This window comes from Lonchura striata, chromosome 20 (genome assembly GCF_046129695.1).
Source record: "Lonchura striata isolate bLonStr1 chromosome 20, bLonStr1.mat, whole genome shotgun sequence".
Classification (NCBI taxonomy): Eukaryota; Metazoa; Chordata; class Aves; order Passeriformes; family Estrildidae; genus Lonchura; species Lonchura striata.
Window position 1 is genome coordinate 11,772,614 of NC_134622.1, and position 22,531 is coordinate 11,795,144.

The window sequence follows — 22,531 nt, forward strand, 5'->3', positions numbered from 1 at the left end:
CAGCATCGTTTACTGTTTTCTTTCAGTGTTGCTAAAATCACAAAGCAGACTAATGTAATAGATCTGAACTGTGGTGGTCCACTAGTGTCCAAAATAACCCATTAAGAAAGGCTGAGAGGGCTGGGACTGTTCAACCTCCAGAAAGCTCATCGGAGAGCTTCTGGCAGCCTTTCAGTACTTAGAGGAGGGTTCTAAGAAAGATGGGGACAAACTTTTCATTAGGGCCTGCAGTGATAGAACAAGGCTTAACAGTTTAAAACTAAAAAGGTTGATTTAGACTAGATGCAAGGTGAAGTGGCTGCTGGAACCCAGGGCTAGCTCTTAGAACTCTGGTGCCATGCCAGGAGTGGGGGAACTGCCTGTATGGGGATTTACCAGAGGAAGAATCTTTAGAGCTCCAAGGTGCCAGACACAAGCCATGACAGGGACCATGTAGAGGAGAAATGAGGAGGCTCTCTGTCCTGAGGTTCCACAAGGAACAGTTTACTCCAGGTAAAGGCACAAGGACAAAAAGCCCCTAGCTGTATTGTCCAAGGGGTTTCGTTCAGATGCAAGTCAGGGGGTGGATATAAACAGCTAACCCAAACTATTAGCTCAGTATGTTTGAGCTATAACTGCACCAAGGTTGTGAGTTTGATCCCCATATGGGCCATTCACTTAAGAGTTGGACTTGATGATCCTTGTGGGTCCCTTCCAGCTCAGAATACTCTGTGGTTCTATGTTAACTTCTCTGAGGCTTTATGTAGACATAGACGCATTTTAGCATAACCGAAAATGGCTTTTAAATGCATTTTACACAAGGCAATCCCATCTGTTGTTTTGGACTCTTTACCTCTGTAAGCCAGGCCAGGTTTAAATTAATGCCACAGGTGATAGTTTTATACATAATTACATACATTTACAATACATGCAAGCATGGGTTTGAGCATAGTTTTAGATTAAACACTTTATTGGAAATATCACACAGAGAAGTGATGAAAGACATTCATCCAGTTACTACACTTGAAAAGAGAAAGACTGCTGCTATGGGAAGCATAGTCTTAAAAAGTAGATGATGTTTCTGCTGACATTATCTTGAAAATATTGCACAGAAGAAATTGATTTAGCCTTTAAAAGTATTATCAAGTTGTCAATAAACAACCATAGATATACTTTTAGATATAATAAACATTAGAAAAGTTAAGAAACAGTCCATTTGTGTAAAATATATACTATGCCAACTTAATAGATTGTTCTTTTACTATTCATGCGAAACACACTGTCATATATACACACATGCTCTGCATTTATTTAAAAATAAAAATACTGAAAAATCAATTGGGGGCATACATTATATACTTTAATTTCAATTTAATCATAACAAATAGTTGAGGTCATTCATATAGAGCAGACCTCAATGCACAAAGCTGTAAGTTTTTTTAAAAGTATGTCAGAGCACTGCACTATCTCCCTAACCCTTTCACACAAACCATCAAAAGATCAACTTAGCTTACAGTCTTCCACAGGTGGCTGGTAAGTCCCAGATATCTTTACAATCACCTCTCTGAAGCAGGAAAACTTTAGAAAACCTGTACAAATACCTTGCTGGTAGATGCAAAAACAAAATTACAGAAAGTAGGTAGATTCACCCTGTTGAATTTGCAATCATTTTACAGTTTAAAAGTTCCTTTATATAATTATATGCTATTAGGATTAAATTGGCCAAGCACTTACCTGCGTCTTCAGTGCTCACATCACACAGTTAAATCATCTATGACCTCGGACTGTGAAGGAATGCGATGTATTAAGCCAGTATTGCCCCTCGTGGTAGTTTTGATGGACCTTTCCTCTGCTACTCAATAAAAAGTATTCTACTGTAAGAATGTAAATAGGTGAATTATGTGTGCCAGTTTTGGACAGATTGCTCCTCAAAACTCCCCCAAAACATAAGTACAATGTGTTTATCCTTGCAGTGCATTTGGTAGAGCTACAGGCTCACACTTACACCTCAGAATTATAATCATTCAAGACAAAGTAAAAAACTGAAGGCAATGGCATTTAGATACTAACAAAGTGGTTGCTTCATTCATGGTTTTTAAGTAAACTAGACTAGAAAGGGAGACGGAACTAAAATCATGTTTCAAATGCAATTGAACTTATGTACTTTTTAAACTGAAATTCAGAGCACACAGAATCATAACTGGAACAAAAATCTTTTAAGTAAAAGCTCTGTCTTTTCACTTGGTTTTACTTGGTTATCTGTCACATCATTCTAAAAAGATGCAATAAATCTGAAGAATGCTTGATATGTTTTATTATAAATTGTCATCAATACGGAACCAAATTAATCTTTCTAAATATTTACAAAATGCACAAGGGCAGGTTGAAAATAATTCTCTAGCATGAGCAGATGATTTGTGGCTTTCAGTTTTTTCTTTCTATGAGTTTGAGGGAAGAAATAATTTTAGAAGGCTTTTTTAGAAGGCTTTTTTTAGTCCATTAATCTGGAATAATCTAACTGTACTGTGGTTTTAATACTAATTTAACTGAAAACTGAAACTAGTGCAAAGTTTTTGAAACTATTTCAAAACTCCCACATCTTTAATATATATTTTTGTGTATTGTTCATCTGCCAAATAATCAGCATCTGTACTGAACAAGTTGTAAAGAGTTCACTCTTGTCCACACTGAAGAGCTGCTCTCCCCCTGAGTCCAGGTAAAAGCACATTATAGGCTTGTTTCTATTATAACTGTTCAAAGGATTTTGTACCTTGCTAGCTTATACCTTTCCTGCAGTCCTAAACCACGCAAACACACAATCTCGGACAAAGGACAGTCCCAACTGTTGCTAGTCTTATCAAGAAATTAATCCCCAGGACTGCCAGTAGAGGCATTAGCAACCCTCTCAGCATATACTGTTAGATTTGACCATTACAGACAAATGCCATTATGTAATGTAGTAATCTGTCACCACACTCATCAGACAAAAGGTTATGCTCTCTTTATGCTTTAAGAGAACAAACCAATGTCTGTTTTATCTCAGTGTGGGTATGCTAGAGTGGATGGGTAGGGTTGAAGGAGAGGCATTATTGCCCTAGTGGTTGAGCACTCTAAGTTATTATTTGCTAAACAGAATTTTCCTTGTCCATCTGCTATTTCTTTTATACTATGCTCAATAGAGAAGTGAAACTGAAGGTGCTATCTTCTAGAATTTTACCTGCTTTTTAAGATGGAACACCTTCATAGCAGAATTACTGTATAAAATTGTCCCTAGCCTTACATACAGAAGTACATTTGCTTCCTGTGATCTTTAAACATAAAAATCCAATCTACTACTAGCACCAAAATGACAATATTTGCCTTTGCCAATGTCTTTTTGTCTTTTTCAAACCTATTTCCGTATTACTGACACGGTGATGTGATCAACACTTCAGGGCACTGCTCAGCAATACTTCAATCAGCCAGCTACACAGCTGGATGGAAGCAAAGGGACAGCACAAAGCAAGAAATAATACTGTGTTCCATTTGCAAAATGTCAGTCTTCCTGTTAGCATGCTGTACTTGACCCTTCTGGCTGGAGAGGCCAAGGCTGCTTTTATTCAAAATGTCGTAGATGACTGTACAGAGACTGGACATAGGTGAAGACACACATGGGATCTGGCTTGTGACCCATCACCATCATGTCTTCCACTTCTATCAGACGGTCACAGTGAGCCATTTTCCTGTATTAACAATAAAACAGATACAGCAAATCAAGAGTTACATAACTGCTTCCAGGATTCATCTGATGCTCTGATTTGAGCACCATTGAAACATTTATGAAATCCTGAGGTTTATCGGCAGCATTTCATTTCACAATGAATTAAGCAGGGTCGGGCTGGACATTGTTATTTTTATGACCATGGAATACTCCTGTTCTTTCTGTCTCTTGCTTTATAGTGAGATCTGATCTTAAGCCCTGGAAGGGTGGGCTTTCTTCACTATCATTCCACATTCCTCTGTAGCATGTAGCCCAATCTCATATTACTCTGCCCATGTCTCAGGTTTTGGTTAATACATAGGGAGTTCCAAAAGAATGGAAAAACTCAGGAGGAGATGAGATGTGCTGATGAAAGTCCATGTGGCTGTGAATTGTTTGTTCTCCACCACCACCATATCTTCAAGATGTGAGTGATCTGGACCAGCAGAAAGGAATGATCTGCAGAGGCTTAAGATGAAAAATCGCAAGAGCAGGAATCAATTTTATCAGCATAGCTAGTACTGGGGTGAATAGCAATAATTGAGAAAATAGCCTTCACTGGCATTCAAATAAATAAGTTCAAAGGCAATCATAGTTATGAATAGTAATTTCTGTAATTTTCTCTCACCTAATGTTTCTTAGTGTTGTGTTGTGGTGTCTTTTGTTCTCCCATAAACTAACTGTTTACATAAACTGAGGTAGAAGAACACTGCAGCTTTCCTTTGAGAGTTGTAGATCATTTTTTAGAGATCAATCACAGAATCACAGAATCTCCTTCAATTCACTGACAAGCAACAAAATTTTTTATATATACATATATGTGTACTTATAAAAATACTTGTATTTCCCAAATTAATGCCTTTGCTAGAGGCTGCAATAAGGAGAAACAACGTTATGTCACGAAATTTGAAAGGTTTTTTCTGAATGGTCAATGGCAAATCCAGTTCTTTAAGTTACCTCACTAGCCATGTGTTCCTACCGCCTGTTATCATTTGGAAAAAGTGTACCAAGCCCAGCTGCATACCACATGGAGAGGTCTTACCATAAGAATCGTGTTGATACAAGCTCAAAAATGTTACTATCTGTGACTATCAGGTTCACATTCATAATGACTTTAAAAAATAAATTAGCATTTAATTACCTGCTATACAGCATAAAAAAGAATCTGGATAATGTGACTGAGGGTATTAACTCTCCTGTTTTCAGAAATGCAGTTACTTGGTTGAGATACTGAGAAGTTCACAGACTTGATCTGTACTTACACTGAATTCAACCTTTGTTCTTTTTCAAGCAAAACAAGGTACAGTCAGAGGTGAAATCTCTCACATGTTCTATGTGTTTTTCTGCAGAGCTTTATTATCTTTTTTTGCATGATACATGCAAGCTAGTAATACTGATGCTTTAAGTTTTAGCTTTCATATTATCCAGATTCTGTACTGCATTAGTATATAAGTCAGAACTTCATATAAAGTGCTAGCAAGTTCTCTTCACAGTTTAGTCAGACAAAACAATCCTTTCCCAGCCTGAGAACCAAGGACACCATTGCAGCTTCAGGCCCAGAAAGTATAAACAGCAGCGAATTGAGGAGAGCAATCTCAGAGGATGGAGCTTCATAATATGAAGCTGTAGTTGGACAATTAACCCCAATAGGTAAATGGACCAAAACTTACAAAAGTGTGAAAACGTGTGATCCATTGTCCATCTTGGGTGTAGCCTCGCCCAGGCTCTTGTACTGCCCAAGCTGTATCCTTTGAAGGCCTTTTTACTAAATACCTACTTTATTCCTTTAACACTGTCTAGCCTCTGTTCTAGGTAGCCTTCCAAGGCATCAATACAGAGTCAAAAAGAATAATAATGAAATTCTTCACTGCTGCTCAGGTGCATTAGACTTGAACTGGAAGCACTTCACAGAGCGCTAATGTACTCACTCAGCCGTTGTGAAGGCCAGCTCAAAGTTCTGCTTGCGATTAGCTGGGTCAAGCTTATTATAATCAAAAGCTTCAGGAAAGAAAGAATGTACAAGAGCACAGAATGCCATCCCATCGTTCCAGCTTGAGGAGAAGTTCTGAAGATCAATGTGCTGTCATGATGAAAAAAAATACACATATTAACGCAGAACAGGGGAACAAATAAGAGCAGCTGCTTTTGTTCAATGCTGTTTTCTATCATTCTTTCCCACAAGCAAGAGCATAGACTTTATTTTTTCTTCCCATCTTTGTATGTCCATTTCATTGTTGACATCCTGGGAAAAAAAATGGCACACAGCAATAAAAACTCCTTGCCTGAAATATTCAGATGCAAAGCAGATGCCTAGTCAAGGTCCCTCATCCAAAGCCCACTGAAAATACTGTGAAGAATCTTATCAACATCAGTGAGCACTGGGGCAGGCCCAGTATCTGTGGAAACTAAGGATACTGCTTATATATAACCATAATCACGCTATGGAGGATTTAAAATTGAAGAACAGTTTATTTTGTGAATAACACTAGATAAAGCCTATGCTTGCTTGCTTTGCCCAATTCATTATCTGTTTACACACAGATAGGTAGAAATATAGGAAAAATAATATCTACTGCACAACTTGATTCTCAAAACAAATTCTTACTGTTACTTTTAAATGCCACAGTGAAAAGAAACATATTTATGGTTTTGTCTCATGCTGCTTTCCCATCATAAAAAATTCAAGCCCCAGCTTTTCTAGTAAGCAATTAACCATAATTTTAATTAGTTCTGCTTATTTAAACTATAATGTACAGTTTAGCAATAATTATGCACATTTAGTAACATTGAAAAACATACTAAACACACAAAAAAAAAACCCTAGGGAAAAAAAAATCTATATTTCTTTGACAGTTGCAGTTTAAGGCCAGGTAAAACAAATAAAATCTCAACCGCTGTATTCTTTTAGTGACACTGATGCTACCTCACAAAAATTTACTCACAATGTGATTGAAACTCAACAATTTACTACAAATTCATTTGAATACTAACAGATACTTGGGTCTGCATGTAGCAAAATGGCCATAGTCTTCATGTATTCAGAACTTGTCATGTATAATGTGAATAAAAAATTACAGCCTGCAACTAAGAAAAAAAAAAGTTTGAACATATACTGAAATTTATATTCATAAGCACAAAAAGCTTTTAGAAAAACACTAATGCATTACTTTAATAGACATACAGAATCTCATTCACGCAGTCACTGACAGTCTTGAAGTGCTGCGTACACAAACCATTTTCATGTTACCCACACAAAAATTGATGACATTGAAGAAGATAACTCATTCTCTAGCATATTTTACATTCACTCTTTGAGTACAGAATTTGGCAAATTCTCTTGAAACAAAAAAGAGCGAGATGAAAATACTAGCATATCTTTACCTTGTATCCTATGGTTTTTGAGCGACACCAATCTAACAGAATTTGTTTAATGCTGCTAGCGCTGGCAACCCCAAAACTCAGCGACCTCTTCAGCTTAGCTCTCGATTCTCCTTTTCCTCTGGAAAATCAACAGAGACCAAATTAAATTACATTCTAGAAGAACTTAAACCTACTTGTCAGGAACATTTATGCAACTTTGCTCAGGTCAGCCCCTGCCCAGGTGATATTTGAGAAACATGTTGCTGAAACCTTGACTTGTTGGTCCTGAAAGAGAAATGTAATTTTTATTAAACGAAAGCCGTAATTCCAATTCCAGGCCCTCTTTTATTTAAATGATACTCCCATCAAGAACTGTCCATATTTTGATCCTCAAGGAATGGCATTACAGAAAGTCACTATATTTGCAGTCTCCTATAATGATGGAGAAGGCAGCTTTCACAGAACTCTTCCTTCATAAAAGGCACCTGCTGCTTCAGCTGAACAACTTCAAAGTCAGAGGAATCTGTAGCTGTGAATTTCCAAGGCTTGGTCTGTAAAGTCAGTGAAACTTTAGAGACCTTACATTGTCCCTTAGCTCCAAATCCTACACAGAGTTCTCCCACCCAGCTGTGATCTGCTGGTAATAACTGACAAATTAGTTTCCCATTAACAAACCGTTCTGGAGACAATTACTGAGACGTACTTTCCATCATCACGTTCAAGTTTCTCAAAAAGCGCTTTCCTGGCCTGCGTTCCTGCAGTCCGTGGGAGCGTCTGAGACCGCACCAATTCTCGCCTCCTTTCAACTTGGCGATGCACAGTAGGAGGAGGTGATTGAGAGCTGGGGCTCACCTCACAGTAACTGTCAATGGCACTGGAGAAAGATAACGTGAAAAGTACGTGGTAAATGAAAGAGTAACTCTCTGCAGTGACAAGAGCCAGCATAAAGGTTCAACTGGTGTCTCTAAACCTTCCGAAAGATCTATTTCAAGAGAACCTGCATGAGTCAAAAGCTATGTTAATAAAAGTGAAATTATTATGACATACAACAGCACTTAAGTATTGAAGCCCCTAAGGTACTGTTACAAATAAGACACAGCTGGACAAGCCACAAGCACTTTGTAGCACTGAGCAGAACAACAGTTCAAAACCTTCAAGAAAACAAAGAAGACAAAAATAAACATGTGGCCAGACAGGAGCACTAAATCCCATTGATTTCCAACTTCAGGCTTCTTGGAGGCTGTGACATTTTTTAAATGAAATTTAAAGAGTAAATCAGAAAGTACGTTTGAAATTTTTACTTCTAGCGCACAGAATTCTGACCTCCTGACAGTGTAGCTTTGCTGACTGCAAGCTGTATATGTGATTGAGAAATACGGGATTGCATTCTAATTTGTGTTTGTTTGAGCCATATACTGCTTCATTGGCATTAATGAAGCAAGCCAAACATTGCATTTGGAATTATTCCATATCACAGAGATGGGGAAACAGGCAAAGAACAATGACGACAGTGTCACCCGTTAATTTCTGGTACAGATGGAGTTCAGGTATGACACCAAGTTCTCTAGGGTGCTCAGCGTATCATGACTCTAATACTGAAGTGCTGATGTTGGAACTACCTCGGAAGAAATGTAAGGCCTAATTTGGGATTGTTTTCAAGGCAGATACAAGCCTAATTTAAGAGATTTAAACTTTATTCTCTCTAATTTTTTTCTTGATGGATATTTTGCATGCTAAGGTGTCTGGATATGCCAGGAGTAATTGTGATACCATGTTATCCTCTACTAAGCAACTGCAACTCTTGAGTTAATAATGAATGTGTAGTAGTCCTCAGCAAGACATTTATCTACAAATTAAACTCTAGGCTAGCCAAAGTAAGGATATTTGGTGGTAATCATCTTATTTTTGGAAAATAAGCCCAAACTACTAATTTCAACACAGATGAGTATATTTATATTTATGTTTTCAAAGGACCTGACAACTTCTTCCTCCCAACAAAAATCCACCACTATCAAGCACTGATAATCTTACTGATTAAGACTAAAACAATGTGGAAATCCACAGTTAGGTCTACTTGAAAGTGCTCTGTAAAATTTTGTCTTTTCTCATCCTGTTCCACTTAGCCCAGAGGAAAGCTCACAGCTTTTAACAGGCTTACAATATAGCACCAGCGACTCATTTGTTCTTTGGTGCACTGGTGGGGCAGCCTGAAGAAGCGCTCCCCACAAAAAAAAAAAAAAAAAGAGCCAAATGTGCTAAGGCTATCCAAAGCTGTAATCACAGGTGTGATGTTGGTGTTCAGCCTACTAGATGCCTTGTGAAAAGAAAGGTGTGAGGATTAACCAGGATATGGCCCTGATACAGGAAGTACAGAGGTACAAAAGAGCAAGTCATCCAAGGGATTTAGGGGGAATGAGTGATCCTCAAACTAGACATATAGTATATATACAGCAGGTTGCTGATTTCCCATGAGAAGTACGATCAATAAATAACCTGGTACATTTCACCTGAGAATATTCAGGGTATATATATAAGGACTGCTGTGTTGAATGAAAATTACTACGTACAGCACATCACTAGGATGGTTTTAGTACAGATAGTGTGATAATTCCAGTAGTCATTGATTGGTTATTCCCTGAAAGTAGAAGTGTAGTTAAGAGGAATATGCCCATTTTCATGTTGATGGACACAGTACATACATAATGTACATTAATGTAATTTAATGTACATACATACATACATTAAATGAACTACCTATGTTAATGTAAGAGATTATGGAGCAAGTAGATTAATGTACAATTACACATCCAATGCTTAAAACAGCATCTGGGACTCACCTATTTTCCAAGTCAGCAGAACACCTGTCCCTTGAGACTACATTGACCACAATGGCCTAACAAAATGTCACCAAAAATGCATACCTTTCACCAGTTTTGGCTCCACTACGCAGCCCATAGTTCATAGTTGAGGCAGGCTTGGGGACAGAAGTAGCACTCTCTATATAAAACCAGAAAAGATGCATTAGTGCATCTTAGAAACTTTCTTTATGTGCTTTCGAATAGAAACTTTCCCCATGTGCTTTCCTGATGGATAGACACGCATTGATTTTTACTCACTACACTGTAAAGCTGCAGGCCTCTGACTTCCATATGAGCTAACAAGCTGGGGGAGGATTTTCCCCAGCAGTTCAATTCTTTTGTAAAACTGTTGTGCTGCAGCGAGGATAGTGTAAGCGTACCAGAAAAGACTCCGAGAGGATGTCTTTGATAAAACTGCAGTCAGAAGGTCAGATCACTTCAGGCCCTTGGGCAGTCCTCAGAAGAGGGCACACTGCCAGTGACATTTCAGTTAAAGGAAAAAGTGGTGCTTGCAAAAGTCATTCTAGCAGACAAGCTCTGGGGAGTTTCATGTAATTAAGTGCATAATTTAAATTATCTAAATTCTACCAGGAAGACATTTTAGTTTGTAAAGTAGAACAGACTCGAAGTTGCAAATGTGGCTTAAAATTAACTTTACATCTTCCTCCCTCCACCTCTGAGGTTCTACCTTATGTGCTTTGCCTCTTAGGGTTCAGCTCTGGACTCCAGCTATGCTCTATAATTGCAAAATAGTGGAGCGTCTTGCCCAATTTTAACGTACCGAAGCCAAAACTTGTTGTATAAACCAGCAACTATATCTTGAAAGCTCCTTCTATACATGAAGGATTGCCATCTTAGAAGCAATTCAGCCTGATCACTCTTGCTCTTGCTCTCTGAAAAAGCAGAATTCTCTCCTTTTCTTATAGAAGTGATCCAGATCAACTACATTTCTCATGTAAAACACACTGGTAGATACCAGCATACAGGTGTGACAAATTTGTGACCACTAAAAATTGGCAGATATTTATGCCAATCTTGGATGTTTTAGGATGAGGAGGAATGTAATCCTTATTTTGGAAGGGCTACACATGTTGCTAAATAAACCAACACTTGAGACAAATGTGAAATGCCAGTATATTGTGCAGACAGTAACAACTTGGTGTCAGCAATCAGAGGTACTTTTGGAGAGAGCTCAACTCATCTCTTTCAACTGAAATCAGAAATCCTTAAAGCATTTAATTCTTTGCCACATTTATATTACAAAGAAGACTCCTTACTTTTATCTCACCCATAGTAATTTGCTTCAATACACATGGTTGGGCACACCACTTTCCGACTGCTTTGTGTGCAGCCACAGTTTTCACTTGATCAGCTGAAATCTTCACTGCTCAAGCTGTCTGCCTGCCACACTTTTCTGGCGCTTATGGTTTCCACTGCAGAGATTGCCTAACAGTACACATGTACATCACCGTGTAAATAAGGGTAAGTACACCACACTTTGAACTGATTGAGAATCTGATGAAGTAGAACAAGTGTTCATGATTCTACAAGTCTGCATACAGACTTGTTAGCAATATTAGTATTAACATGTACGTACAAGTCAAAACTACATGCTCAGATCTGTATCCCCCAAAAACCACAGAATCACCCTCAATTTTTGTTGCATAAGGGCATGCAGATAGGAATACTCACCTCCAGTGGCAGATGAATCCATTGTTTTAATTGTAATTGAATTCCAGTCCTTCGCTGTATCAGCACAAACAAAGACAAAGGAAGTGTTTGCTACTTTCTTAGTTTTAGTAAGATAAAAAGTGAAGTAATAACCTGCAAATGATCCCTATCTCTTGCTAGCAATCCCATCCCAGTCTCCTTCTGTAATTTCTGACCCATATATATAGTCCAATTTGTAAGTGTCACAGCAAAGGATGAATGGCTTCCATGCAATTTTTTTTTTAAACTCAGTTTCAATATAACTAAGATTCTGCAGTCTCTGACATGTGTCTGTGTGTCAGACTGCTGTCAGTCACTCCTTCCTCCAAATGACTATTGGAACCTGTTGGCCAAATATCTGTCTAACTTCTCAAAGGGCCTCCAGTCCCAAAGCGCTAATAATGTCCACGAATTTCATGAAAAGAGCTGGGTATGTTTAAGAGATTCAGTAACTTATTGAATTCAGTAACTGTGCTGTAAGATACGCTTCACTAAAAACTTGACTATGTTAGGCACAAAAATTCTCTGCAGATGAGACATTACAGCCAAAACCTCTAGCTAGGACCCACAGTATTCCAAACTGGAGTGTCCCACAATGGGATATATAGCCAGAGAAGCAAGGTTTCATAATTACCACGAGTTCACAGGACAATACTCATAGCAGCAGTCGAAGAAAGGAAACAGAATACTGCTTTAGCAAGTTATTTTTCTCTTTTACCTGGCTGGTTAGAAGATTTTACTCCCATTGTATTTGTGCTCTTTCCCTGTCCCAGCAGGCAAGAAGATGTATTGGTTGGACAGATGTTTTCTCCTGAAAACTTCTCAGATGTCCTGGTTACTGCAGTAACGGGAAGGTGGGGCATCTGTAAGATGACTGCAGGGGCATGGGCTTCGGGGGATGAAGATTCTGACATCTGAAAGCAGGTCAGTTCACGGGTGACTTTTGCCTGACCTGAATAAAAAATGGGAGAGAGGAATTAAATTTGTTTGAAGTTTGTAACAAAGCTACAAACCAATGTTCATGCAACAACTTTATTTTACAGGTCATTGGACTCAATCCCCTGTGAAACGTTGTACCATTTACATAGTAGAAGCAACCAGAGCCCAAGCGATCCTTTCAGTGATCACACTTACTCTACATGAATCTCAGCAGGAACAATATCTTCAGATCATTAATATACTAGCATTTGCATTTGGCAAGCTTCTCTTCCTCAGTACAGCCCACGCTCACAATCTCCTGCCCCGGTTAAGAAAGCAGCATTTTTGTTTATGGTTTTATGAAACACTGTATGACTTTCTCTAAAGCAGAGATGCTAAGTCTTTCCTCCACTGAAGCATGACAGAAGTGGATGGGTGACTTGCAAGATGTTTTGGGATGCAAGACTACAATGGCACCCAGCAGAGAAGGCCTTATCACTCATGTCTCAAGTTAACGCAGCAGTAATAGCCTCTAATTCATGAAACACCACAGTACATGCTTAACAGTAAAGCCAAAGTATAAAAGTTCAACTCCTAGTTATGAAATAAAGTACTGGTGCCACTGGACAATACCCAACCTGAAACTGTAGCAGATTCTAATCCTTCCAAAATGTGATTCCTGCTCTATGACTGCCAAAATCAGGTATTTTACAAGCAGTGCTACTTCATTTCATGCCCTGTTCCTACCTGATGATGAAGATCGATGCCCATTTTCAATGATGGAAGAACTAAAAACTCTTCTAAACTCAGGTTTCTGGTGGTCATCCAGGTCTACGCTCTGTCAGAACAGACAACAGACATGACAGCTAAATTTCAAACAGTAGCAAAAGTGAGAAGAATATACAGAAACACCTGCCAAGAGCAGGTCTTCCTTGTGCAAATGACCACAGAATAAGAAAGGAACAATTACCTAACCCCAGGAGCCAAGCCTGCAAATGAAGCATTGGCAATACATAACCTAAATCAATCTTCACACACATGTCCTTAACGGACCCCAAGCACCTAGGAGGTGTTATCTTCTGTTAGATAAAGGTATCACCATCCACTGAAATGGTAATAAACAGAAGACTTGATGTAACAGTAGAGAAATCGATTGAGATTGCATGGAATAATGCTGTACATTTTTTTCTATTTGCTGCAGAAAGAAATTACAGTATAAAAACATATTGTACAGGCATTACAAAGTAAATTAAATCCTAGGACACTACAGCTATTTTATAATCTGTAACTTCTGTAAGGATAGTCTTTTTCTGGCAAAAGCATAAATTCACCTCATAATGGCTGTCAATATAATTCCAAACAAATCAGCCAGGAATTTTTTTGTGAGTTTAGTAGGCGGTTGTGGAGTTTGTTTGTTTGTTTGATTGGGTTTTTTTGGCTGGTTGGGCTGGGTTTTTTTGGGGGGGTGAAGGGGCATGTTAAACTGTGAGAAACCATGTGATTTTTGGCTGTGTAACTAAAGGAAGAAGAAACTGCCTCACGGATACATGATTACTGCAGTTAAGTTTCCAAAAAGAAGCAGTAGCTACAAGTAGTAGAAATTCCCCAACACACAGTCCACAAAAACATTCATTGATTGTGTAGTTGTATGCAGATGTTTTAATTTCTGGGGAAAAACCCCTATTTTGAAACTTTTGAAAAAGGTACTGTACATGACTAAACTCGGTTATCACTAGCTGCCAGGATTGAGAAAAATACCAATTAAATAAATATTAATTCTAGAAACCACACAGAATCGGGGTTTCAGAACTTTTATTGCTGCACTTAATGCAATTGAGATCCCAGTCAACAATTATTGTCCACATCCAGAAATGAAATGTAAAGCATAGCTAATGCAGCTCCCTAGAATGTACCCATGATACACAGTTAGAACTACTTAGCCATTCATGTCAGTCATTATGACCTGAATGTGAAGAACGCCTGTGTAGACCATAAACATGAATCTACTTTTATAAGCTGGGGAAGTGTGGGTGAGTAAAATCATCAAATGACATGATCGTTGCAAAGGTCATATAGCATTCTACACACTGAACTGGCTTTCTAATGCAATGTCAAGTGCTGCATTACCTTACTTCATGCAAACCTGGCTGCTACAGTTTGGCTAACAGTGCCAAAGAAGAAACTGATACCAGGCTGGAGGATGGGGAAGAAGGCCCATGTGCTGACAGAACAGTGGGAGGATTTGAGATCAGATTCTGATGTGCATTTAGTAGTGTCAGGCTGAAGTACTTTCAAAATCCACTTTGGAGATGCCAAGGTTCTGACACACACATGTGTTTACAATATTACTTCTGTCATTGCTTACATAGATTATGAATAGCAGAGGGATAACTACACATATCTGTTCTTAATAATAAGAAGTACACAACTCTTATGACAACAACACAATGAACAACTGATGAATTTGAAGAAAAGAAAGTTAACACTAATATTGTGGATGCCTTATCCAAGCTTGCTTGTAGAACTAATCTCTGTGCAGCTCAGAGGTCTCCATGTAATGGAGGATGATAATACTTTACATAGTTATAGGGCTGCTGGAATTCCTCCTTTGCTGCAAAGTAGTTACACTTTGGAGATCCATAACCAGAAGCTGCAATTATCGCAAGCCAGTAAAATTCAATGCATTCAGAAAAAATAAGCACCAGTTGAGAAGATTAGGAAAAAAAAAAGAAATACAATTGTTATTTGCTCGCTGAACATCTAAGGTGCATGTCTGTTACATCTTCAAGATTTTGTCTGGAACAGGGTAAAATTCTAGAAGAATGACAGACACAAATGATATTACTCTCACTCAAGTGATAGATTTCAGTCATTTAGTGTCTTTCATAAAACTACCAACTACCACAAGGGTCACAATACAAATCACTGGTTCTAGAAATGCTGTTTATCTAGGAGAAGGACATCTTCTTCTTACATATGACAGGTGAAATTGTTGCTTCACTGTGATGAACAGTAATGTCACCACTGACTGCCACAAAGATAAGGTTTCACACTCTGTTTCTTGCATATATAGAGATCACTAATATATCAGATATTGGGAATAATGAGGATTTGAGGAAATGCAAACAAGCCAGATAGACACCAGCAAGAGGTGCACCACACTTACCCCTTAAATCTACTACTAGAAAGCCATTGTCCATAAGACAGTACAAGTATTCTCTATCTGTAATTAACCCTGCTATATGAAGAAAAAGCCTTGAACACCATGGACATATTAGAAAAGCTACTGCACTGAATAAAAACAATAGGAGTACTTCTCATAGAACCTTTTTTGAAGTAAGCCTGGATATAAATGGATAGGAGGGAACAATTCTTCCTTAGCAGCTTCAGCAGGTGCCTGTGGCTATACCACAGTGAACTAAAACAAAACAAACAACAACAAAAATAATCTAGGGAAGGATCAAGGCAACCTTGAAGTGTCACCATTCCAAAAGGACACTTGGAGGAGGTATAAGAGAATAATAAAGAAGTTAAATCAACAGACTTCCTTTTTCAAAAATAGGAGTTAAGATAGTTTGGAAATAGAGTATGTCATGCTCTATTAATTATGTAATCTCACTGTCATTATAGAACCATAAAATGGTTTGGGCTGGAAGGGATCATAAAGATCATCGTGTTTCAACACCTTCAGATGTGCAGGGATTCCATGCATTAGATCAGGTTGCTCAGGAGCCCATCCAGCCTAGCCTCAAAGACTGATGGGGATGGGGCATCCACAACTTCCCTGGGCAACCTGTGCTCCACCACCTGAGTGAACGGTTTCTTCCTAACGTCTAATCTAAACCCGCCCTCTTTCAATGTTTTAAAACCATTGTCCCTTGTCCTGTTGCTATCTGCCCGTACAAAAACAAATCACTCACCCCCCCTTTTTGTAAGCCCCCTAAAATATTCGAAGGCCACAATGAGGTCTCTCTGAAGTCTTCTCCAGGCTGAATAGCCCCAGTTCTCTCAGCTCATCTTTTCTGGAAATACGTAGGTCATTATATACACCCAAGTTGTGTCTTATGTAATTACTCACAGGCTGACTAAGTGCTGGCTGCCATTAGGTCATCAGGGAGAGATCCCAATGGGTAATACTTGTTTAGACTTTCATAGGTGGTCATAGCCAGCTATCTATCTCGCTGCAGCTTTGACCACTGCAGGCAGATTCTCTGCAGCCATCTGTCCACGTTACACAGAAACTCTTCTGATAGTTTTAAAACAGGACACCTGTAAAGTACTTTTAGTCCTCCTGCTTAATAAAGGCATCATGCTCAATCACAAAAACTATGGAAATATTGTAAGTTATGAAGCTCCTGCCAAAATGTAAAATCAGACCAACAAGAAAAAAGATCAAAACTCTTCCTTTGTAAATGCTCAGTAGCACAAGTATGGCTCTAGGATCCAGATCTTTGAAATTAACTCTTCAAATATCCCCTATTTTCCACCTTTGTGAAAGCAGCTCTCAAGACTCTGGCATGGTTAAGAGAGCTGAGTTGCAGTCTGATATCAAAATAAGAGTAAGACTGACCTCTGAATCAGAGTGGCTAACAGCCATTTAAAATTCCACCTAAACCATCATTTAGACTGTTCTGTATCAGCTTTCAAAGACATCATAGGAGAAATTGCCCAGATTAGAATTAAAAGGAGATTTGTGTCCTTGCTTCTGAACTATGCTTGGAATTCCCTGGATTAATTTTTTTTCCCTAATTAAATTACCATGAAAAATAATCTAGCAATATTAGAAAAGAATGGCTCGGATGCCAAAGATGCTCAGAATCTCTGGTATCCAATTAATGCTGCATCGATCGCACAGTAAAAAGGAACTCAATCAATAAATCTTTTCAGGAGCAAAAGATTTGCAAAAGATTTGCAAACCAAGATTTACATCTTGATTTGCTATTATTTCCAGGTCAGTATTATTTGCTTTTCATGTCTCGCATTATTAGAAGTATTTACTAAGACTAGAAGTGTCATCAGTTTTATTATAGGTGCTTGTGTATCTGAAACATACACAGTGCCATTTATGGTATTCTTTTTCAAATGCTTCAGTCATATAACCAGAAATTGGAATCAACCGAAGGAACAGTGTTCATTACAGAGAATCTGAGCAACTGTCTCAGCAATCAAATCTTGGTCTTTTGCCATTTGCATGTAGCCACATCAGAACCTGACCCACAAACTCATGTTTTCACTGCACACATTTGGTGTGTATAGCTGTAGCTGCACTTCCCATACTTCTCAGTACTGAAATTCCCTTTCGGTCAGCTCTGCTAACTTGGGAACTTCTCCAGCCTAAATTGTTGGGAGGGCACTGAAGAACGATCAGCACTTAAGTGATCTTCCTTGAACCCTCAAAGCAAAGCAGGAAGGTTCCCATCCAAACAAAAGCTCATACTGTGCTTAACACAGACCGATACCTAAAGCTGGTTATTGGCCATAACATTGATGCAAGACTCTGTGTTCACAGACTGTTTAAGTACACACCACAGTGCAGGCAGTGGTGATGGAGTGAGGGACCATAGTCCCTTGTCCCTTCCATATCACTCGGCTTACTTCAATCCCTTGCAATACAAGCAAGTGTGGATAGCTCCGCAGAACAAAAAGGAAGAAGTATGGAAGTTGCATGGATGCTGCTTATCTTTGTCACATGGGGAGAAAGGCAGCAGTTGCTAGAATGTATCAAACAGCAGTTTTTCCTTTCCATTTGCCCAGATGTAGGAAGCCCAATGCCCCCATTCACAGGTCAGTAGGAAGTAAGAGGGCTGGCATGCAATACAGCCTCTACTCATTCCCACCAATTCTAGTGAATTTAACTTCCAAGCTTTTCTTCTTTAACCCCAAGCCTGAATAGACCACAGACCAGCTTTTTAAAGCTCCAACAGTCTTAAAACCCCTTTAAGACATGCTTAACCAAGAGGACATGAAACAGGCTGTCATCTGTGAAAGCCAAGTCTCTAGTAGCCCAGTTTTATGTGTCCGAATCACAGCGTACCAGCTGGTTGCACTCTCCTGGTGTTACAGATGGCACGGGAGCTCTCAATTCTTATCACAGAGACAGACCCAGACAAAAGATTACACAAAACATCTCAGTACCAGATGAGCTTTCCACTAATGGGATTTCTGTGCACCAAGTTACAATGTTCCATTGCACTGCAGAAAGTTTTATCACTGGGAGGAATAACTATGTTTGTACAAGTTTAAGTCACGGAGACCACAAAAGCTTGTGTCAACCTCTCAGGGATGAGCTGAAGCGGTGAGGTACAGTGGCTGGACAGCAAAACTGACTCACTGTGGGATGTCATCCTAGGGAAACCACTGCCTGCTATATGCTAAGTTACTCCCCTTTGCAAGCTTGCCAACTGCCAAACAGCATCGGTGGCACACGGATCCCCCAGAATCGAGTCCAAAAAGGATACAAAATTACTCGCATACACACGTACATTGATAGCCTAGACTTCCCCATCTCCCCATCTCCTCTTATTTCTAACCACAGGGAACTGACAGGTTGCTACCACTCTAACCAAGATCCCAGTCTGAACAAAGAGGGCCATGATCAGGTATATCGCCAGGTGGTATCACAGCCAAGACCATTTCTCAGAGCACCTCCCAAAATACCACTGACCCCATGCCGCAGAAGAGGAACTCCGTGTCCCTAAACATTATCCCGTGCAATCTGGCAACACCCGTGAAGCATCCCTTCATGCATACCCTTGGCCCTCCCTCCTGCCGTCTCGCTGGCCGCTTACTTGGCTCCGGCCAGCGACCGTGAGCTTGGCACGACCGGAGAACGCGCCGTCGGCCGAACCTTGCGCCGGCGAGCCGGGCCCCACGACCTGAGGGCTCTCCGCTGTCTCGCACACCCACTCCTGCGGCAGCCCCGCCGACCTGCCCAGGGCCTCCACCTGCCGGGACAGGCGCTCCAGCTGCACCCGCAGGCGCCGGTTCTCCTGCTGCAGCTCAGAGACTGCTTGTGCCAGGGGGCTGGCGAGGCGCAGCACCTCCTCCACCTGCCGGCCTACTCCCTGCTTGAACAGCTGGATGTCCACATGGATGTCCCGGACGGCGCCCCGTAGCGTGTCCTCGTAGCGTTCCAGGCCGTCGCAGACAGTCTGCGCCTCCCGACTGTTCAGATGCTCGATCTCGCCGGCCATGGTGTCCGCTCACGGCAGGCTGCGCGGGCAGGGACGCAGGAGGGCCAGGAGCGGCTAAATGCAGACGCCGGACTGCCTCCCCCTTCCCCGTCGCCTCTCGTCTTTGGGCCCTCCCCGTGCCTCCCCGGCCCCTAGCCCGGCCCTAAGCCCAGCCCCCGGCGCCGCGGGCACGGCCCGTTCTGCTGCGGCGCTGGAGCTCGGCGGGGCAGCCGCCGCACGGCAGCCCTGCCTGCCCCGCTCAGCGTGCACTCCTTCCAGGGGGAGATGGAATTTCGGCAGGCAACGGTGGAACAAGCGAGGGGAAGGGGCGGGGCCTCGGGCTCGGTCACAGCTGCCCGGGGACTTTAGGGCCCGACGGGGTCGGTCGCGATGGGTTGTGCGCGGGAGCGAGACGGCTCCGATCGGGCGGCAGCGCCGGCCTGGGGGGAGGAAGAAGTGGGAGATGTGGGTCGGGAAGGAATCGGAGAGAGACAGAACGAGGGGTTAGTGCCAGATCTTTCCCGGGTTGCTTGGACGATGACGATGTGAAAGTATGCACAGGGGAACACGGAGGCAAAAGGGAGAAGACGACGGTCTTTGAAGGCATAGAGATGGAAATGAGCGCACATACACCCTTAGACAAACTGCCAGATTTCTGCGCTTTCTGGGCAGAAACTTGTAACCGGCATGTTCACACACGTTTCCCACAGTAGGCTGTAATTCGATGGGCATTAGTATTGAGCTGCCAAGTTGTCCAGCAGATCCAATCTGTGTGCGTGGTGGATGCGACACATTTCTGTCAAGCTAGCTAGAGCCGCTATGCAGGACATTTTCAGGCGTATTCTTTACTGCAGCACAAGAGAAAAAACCTCACAGAAAAAGGGAATCTGAGAAATATTTTAAGCAAATTTGCATCATCAGGTAGCCTATACGCATCAGCACTTTATGTCAGGTAGCTACAACTTCTTTGGTACCATTTAATAGTTGTCAATAGTAGCTCCCTTACAGCAGCAGATAGCTAAGCTTGTAAATCTAGAATTTGCAGGGAAATATTTGTGAAACCCTAAAGTAATAATGACAAAATTCAATTACCATTACCTCACAGGCAATTTCTTACCATATGCAACCTTATCTAAAAACAATATGCATGTGTGTCACTATACATGTGAAAGCATGATGCGAGCCACTGCTATTGCAAAGGTAAAAAAGAGGAAGTTTTACTTCTGACTCCAACATTTATAGTTTTCCAAAGGTGACAGTGGATTGGAGGGTGAACGTGCCACCTCTCCAATGACACTGGACAAACTGCCAGTACATCAAATTTCTGCGCCTCTATGAAGGAATGCAAAACAATTGGTTGTTTGCAGAAAGTTGTGTGAGAAAGTTCTCTACAAGAATCTAAACTCAGAAGGCTATAGAAAATCTTAAGAATCAGGGGGACATATGTGTGCATGTGTGTGGTTATTACTGTTGACAGCTCACAGCTATTAGCTAATGGTACTAATAGTGTAATTCTTTGCAATATACTCTTCCCTAGATAGTAAATATTTCCATTTTTACAATTTTTTCAATTTCTAAAGAAAACGTTTACTTTTTCACAGAACAATTATCTAGTAGACATTTCAGTTTTCTGACAAAAGGTGCTTTGAAAGAAAATTTCCAACCTATTCTCAGCTAGGTCTAGCAGAGCCAAGCAAATCAAACTGTTTCACTGTTTACAGACTCAGCAACCATAGAGAAATCACAAACCCCCAGTGTTCTTAAAGCTGCCTCTCATTCATGCATTTAGAACAATTTGCAGTACATGTAACAATACTAACGGTTAATGTACATCCTCATCTCACAAAAAATTTAAGTACAACTTTCCATCTGTCTTTCTGTCCTGTCACAAACAAGGAGCTAGCTTTATACTTCAATAGTCTGAAAGCACACCCACCTTTCTGTTCCCTTTGAAAGCTTCTTTGGAGCTCTTGCAGGTGGACAGAGCATAGGAATATGTCACTCTCCCAAAGCCTCTCAAAGGAGTTACTGGATGTAAAATGCACAAGTGAAGCCCAAACTAGTGATTCAAAGATGGAAAGATAATGATTCTCAGAGCTTAAACTGAGAGATTTAGAATATTTTGATGCCCAAATCCCACTAGGTTCTCTGTCTCAATATTTGATGTTTTTCCTTCTTCAGTAAAACTCTATTGGGAAATAAGATTTCTTTTGAAGTACAGGCACTTAAGGACCTCTTTTCAGGTCTGAACCACAATCCAAAAACCAAGATCAATGGGTGCATTTCTGTTCATGGTGTTTCAATAGTTCCCCAAGCACTTGTGGTTATCACTTTTTAGAATCAATCTGGAGTGCTACAAAACAAAAAGGAAAACTATCCTATAATGGCAGCAACGTGTCATTTCATTAAAAAAAACTCTGTTTGCTTCCCTACATTTCTCCATACAAAGACACATGCATGTATAATATAGGTGGGTCTACCCATGTATATTCAGAAGCCAAACCATGAGCTGGGAAGTCCTCCCCTGATAATAAGTTCTTTCTAGACTTGTGTTAAAGCATACTCATTTCAGACCTTGAGAAAAAAACAACTTACTGAGATGTACTAATCTAAAAGCTAAGCAATCCACTGGAAGTTATGCAACAAGGATTTAAAGAGGTGTCTTAGATGTAGAAAGATTTTTGATAGTTTAAATATTAAAAGCCGATTCTGAAATGGGATTATTTGAGTGCATGGGTACAATCACTGCTCAGATGAAGTTTCACAGCCTGATTGCATGTGAAACTACAGTTTTT

The 22,531-nt window shown here is 40.3% G+C and overlaps 1 protein-coding gene across 1 annotated transcript; it reads right to left on the bottom strand.

Moving 5' to 3' along the window:
- Positions 1-916: 916 nt before the first annotated feature.
- Positions 917-19,994, bottom strand: SMTNL2 (smoothelin like 2). Its single transcript, XM_021533103.3, has 9 exons — positions 19,353-19,994; positions 13,312-13,402; positions 12,365-12,598; positions 11,629-11,682; positions 10,000-10,075; positions 7,782-7,952; positions 7,100-7,217; positions 5,647-5,798; positions 917-3,701 (listed from the first exon to the last, which is right to left on the bottom strand). Exons 1-9 carry the CDS (start codon positions 19,755-19,757, stop codon positions 3,575-3,577), a joined length of 1,428 nt encoding a protein of 475 aa, XP_021388778.1. The 5' UTR covers positions 19,758-19,994; the 3' UTR covers positions 917-3,574.
- Between the last annotated feature and the right edge of the window lie 2,537 nt (positions 19,995-22,531).

Bases quoted from the DNA above. Each gene is read 5' to 3' on its own strand.
- SMTNL2 (XM_021533103.3), bottom strand. From the start codon at position 19,757: ATGGCCGGCGAGATCGAGCATCTGAACAGTCGGGAGGCGCAGACTGTC. The intron at 13,403-19,352 runs GTAAGCGGCCAG...CTGTTCTGACAG, and splicing joins CGGTCGCTGGCCGGAGCCAA to AGCGTAGACCTGGATGACCA. The intron at 10,076-11,628 runs GTGAGTATTCCT...GGTTTTATATAG, and splicing joins GGATTCATCTGCCACTGGAG to AGAGTGCTACTTCTGTCCCC.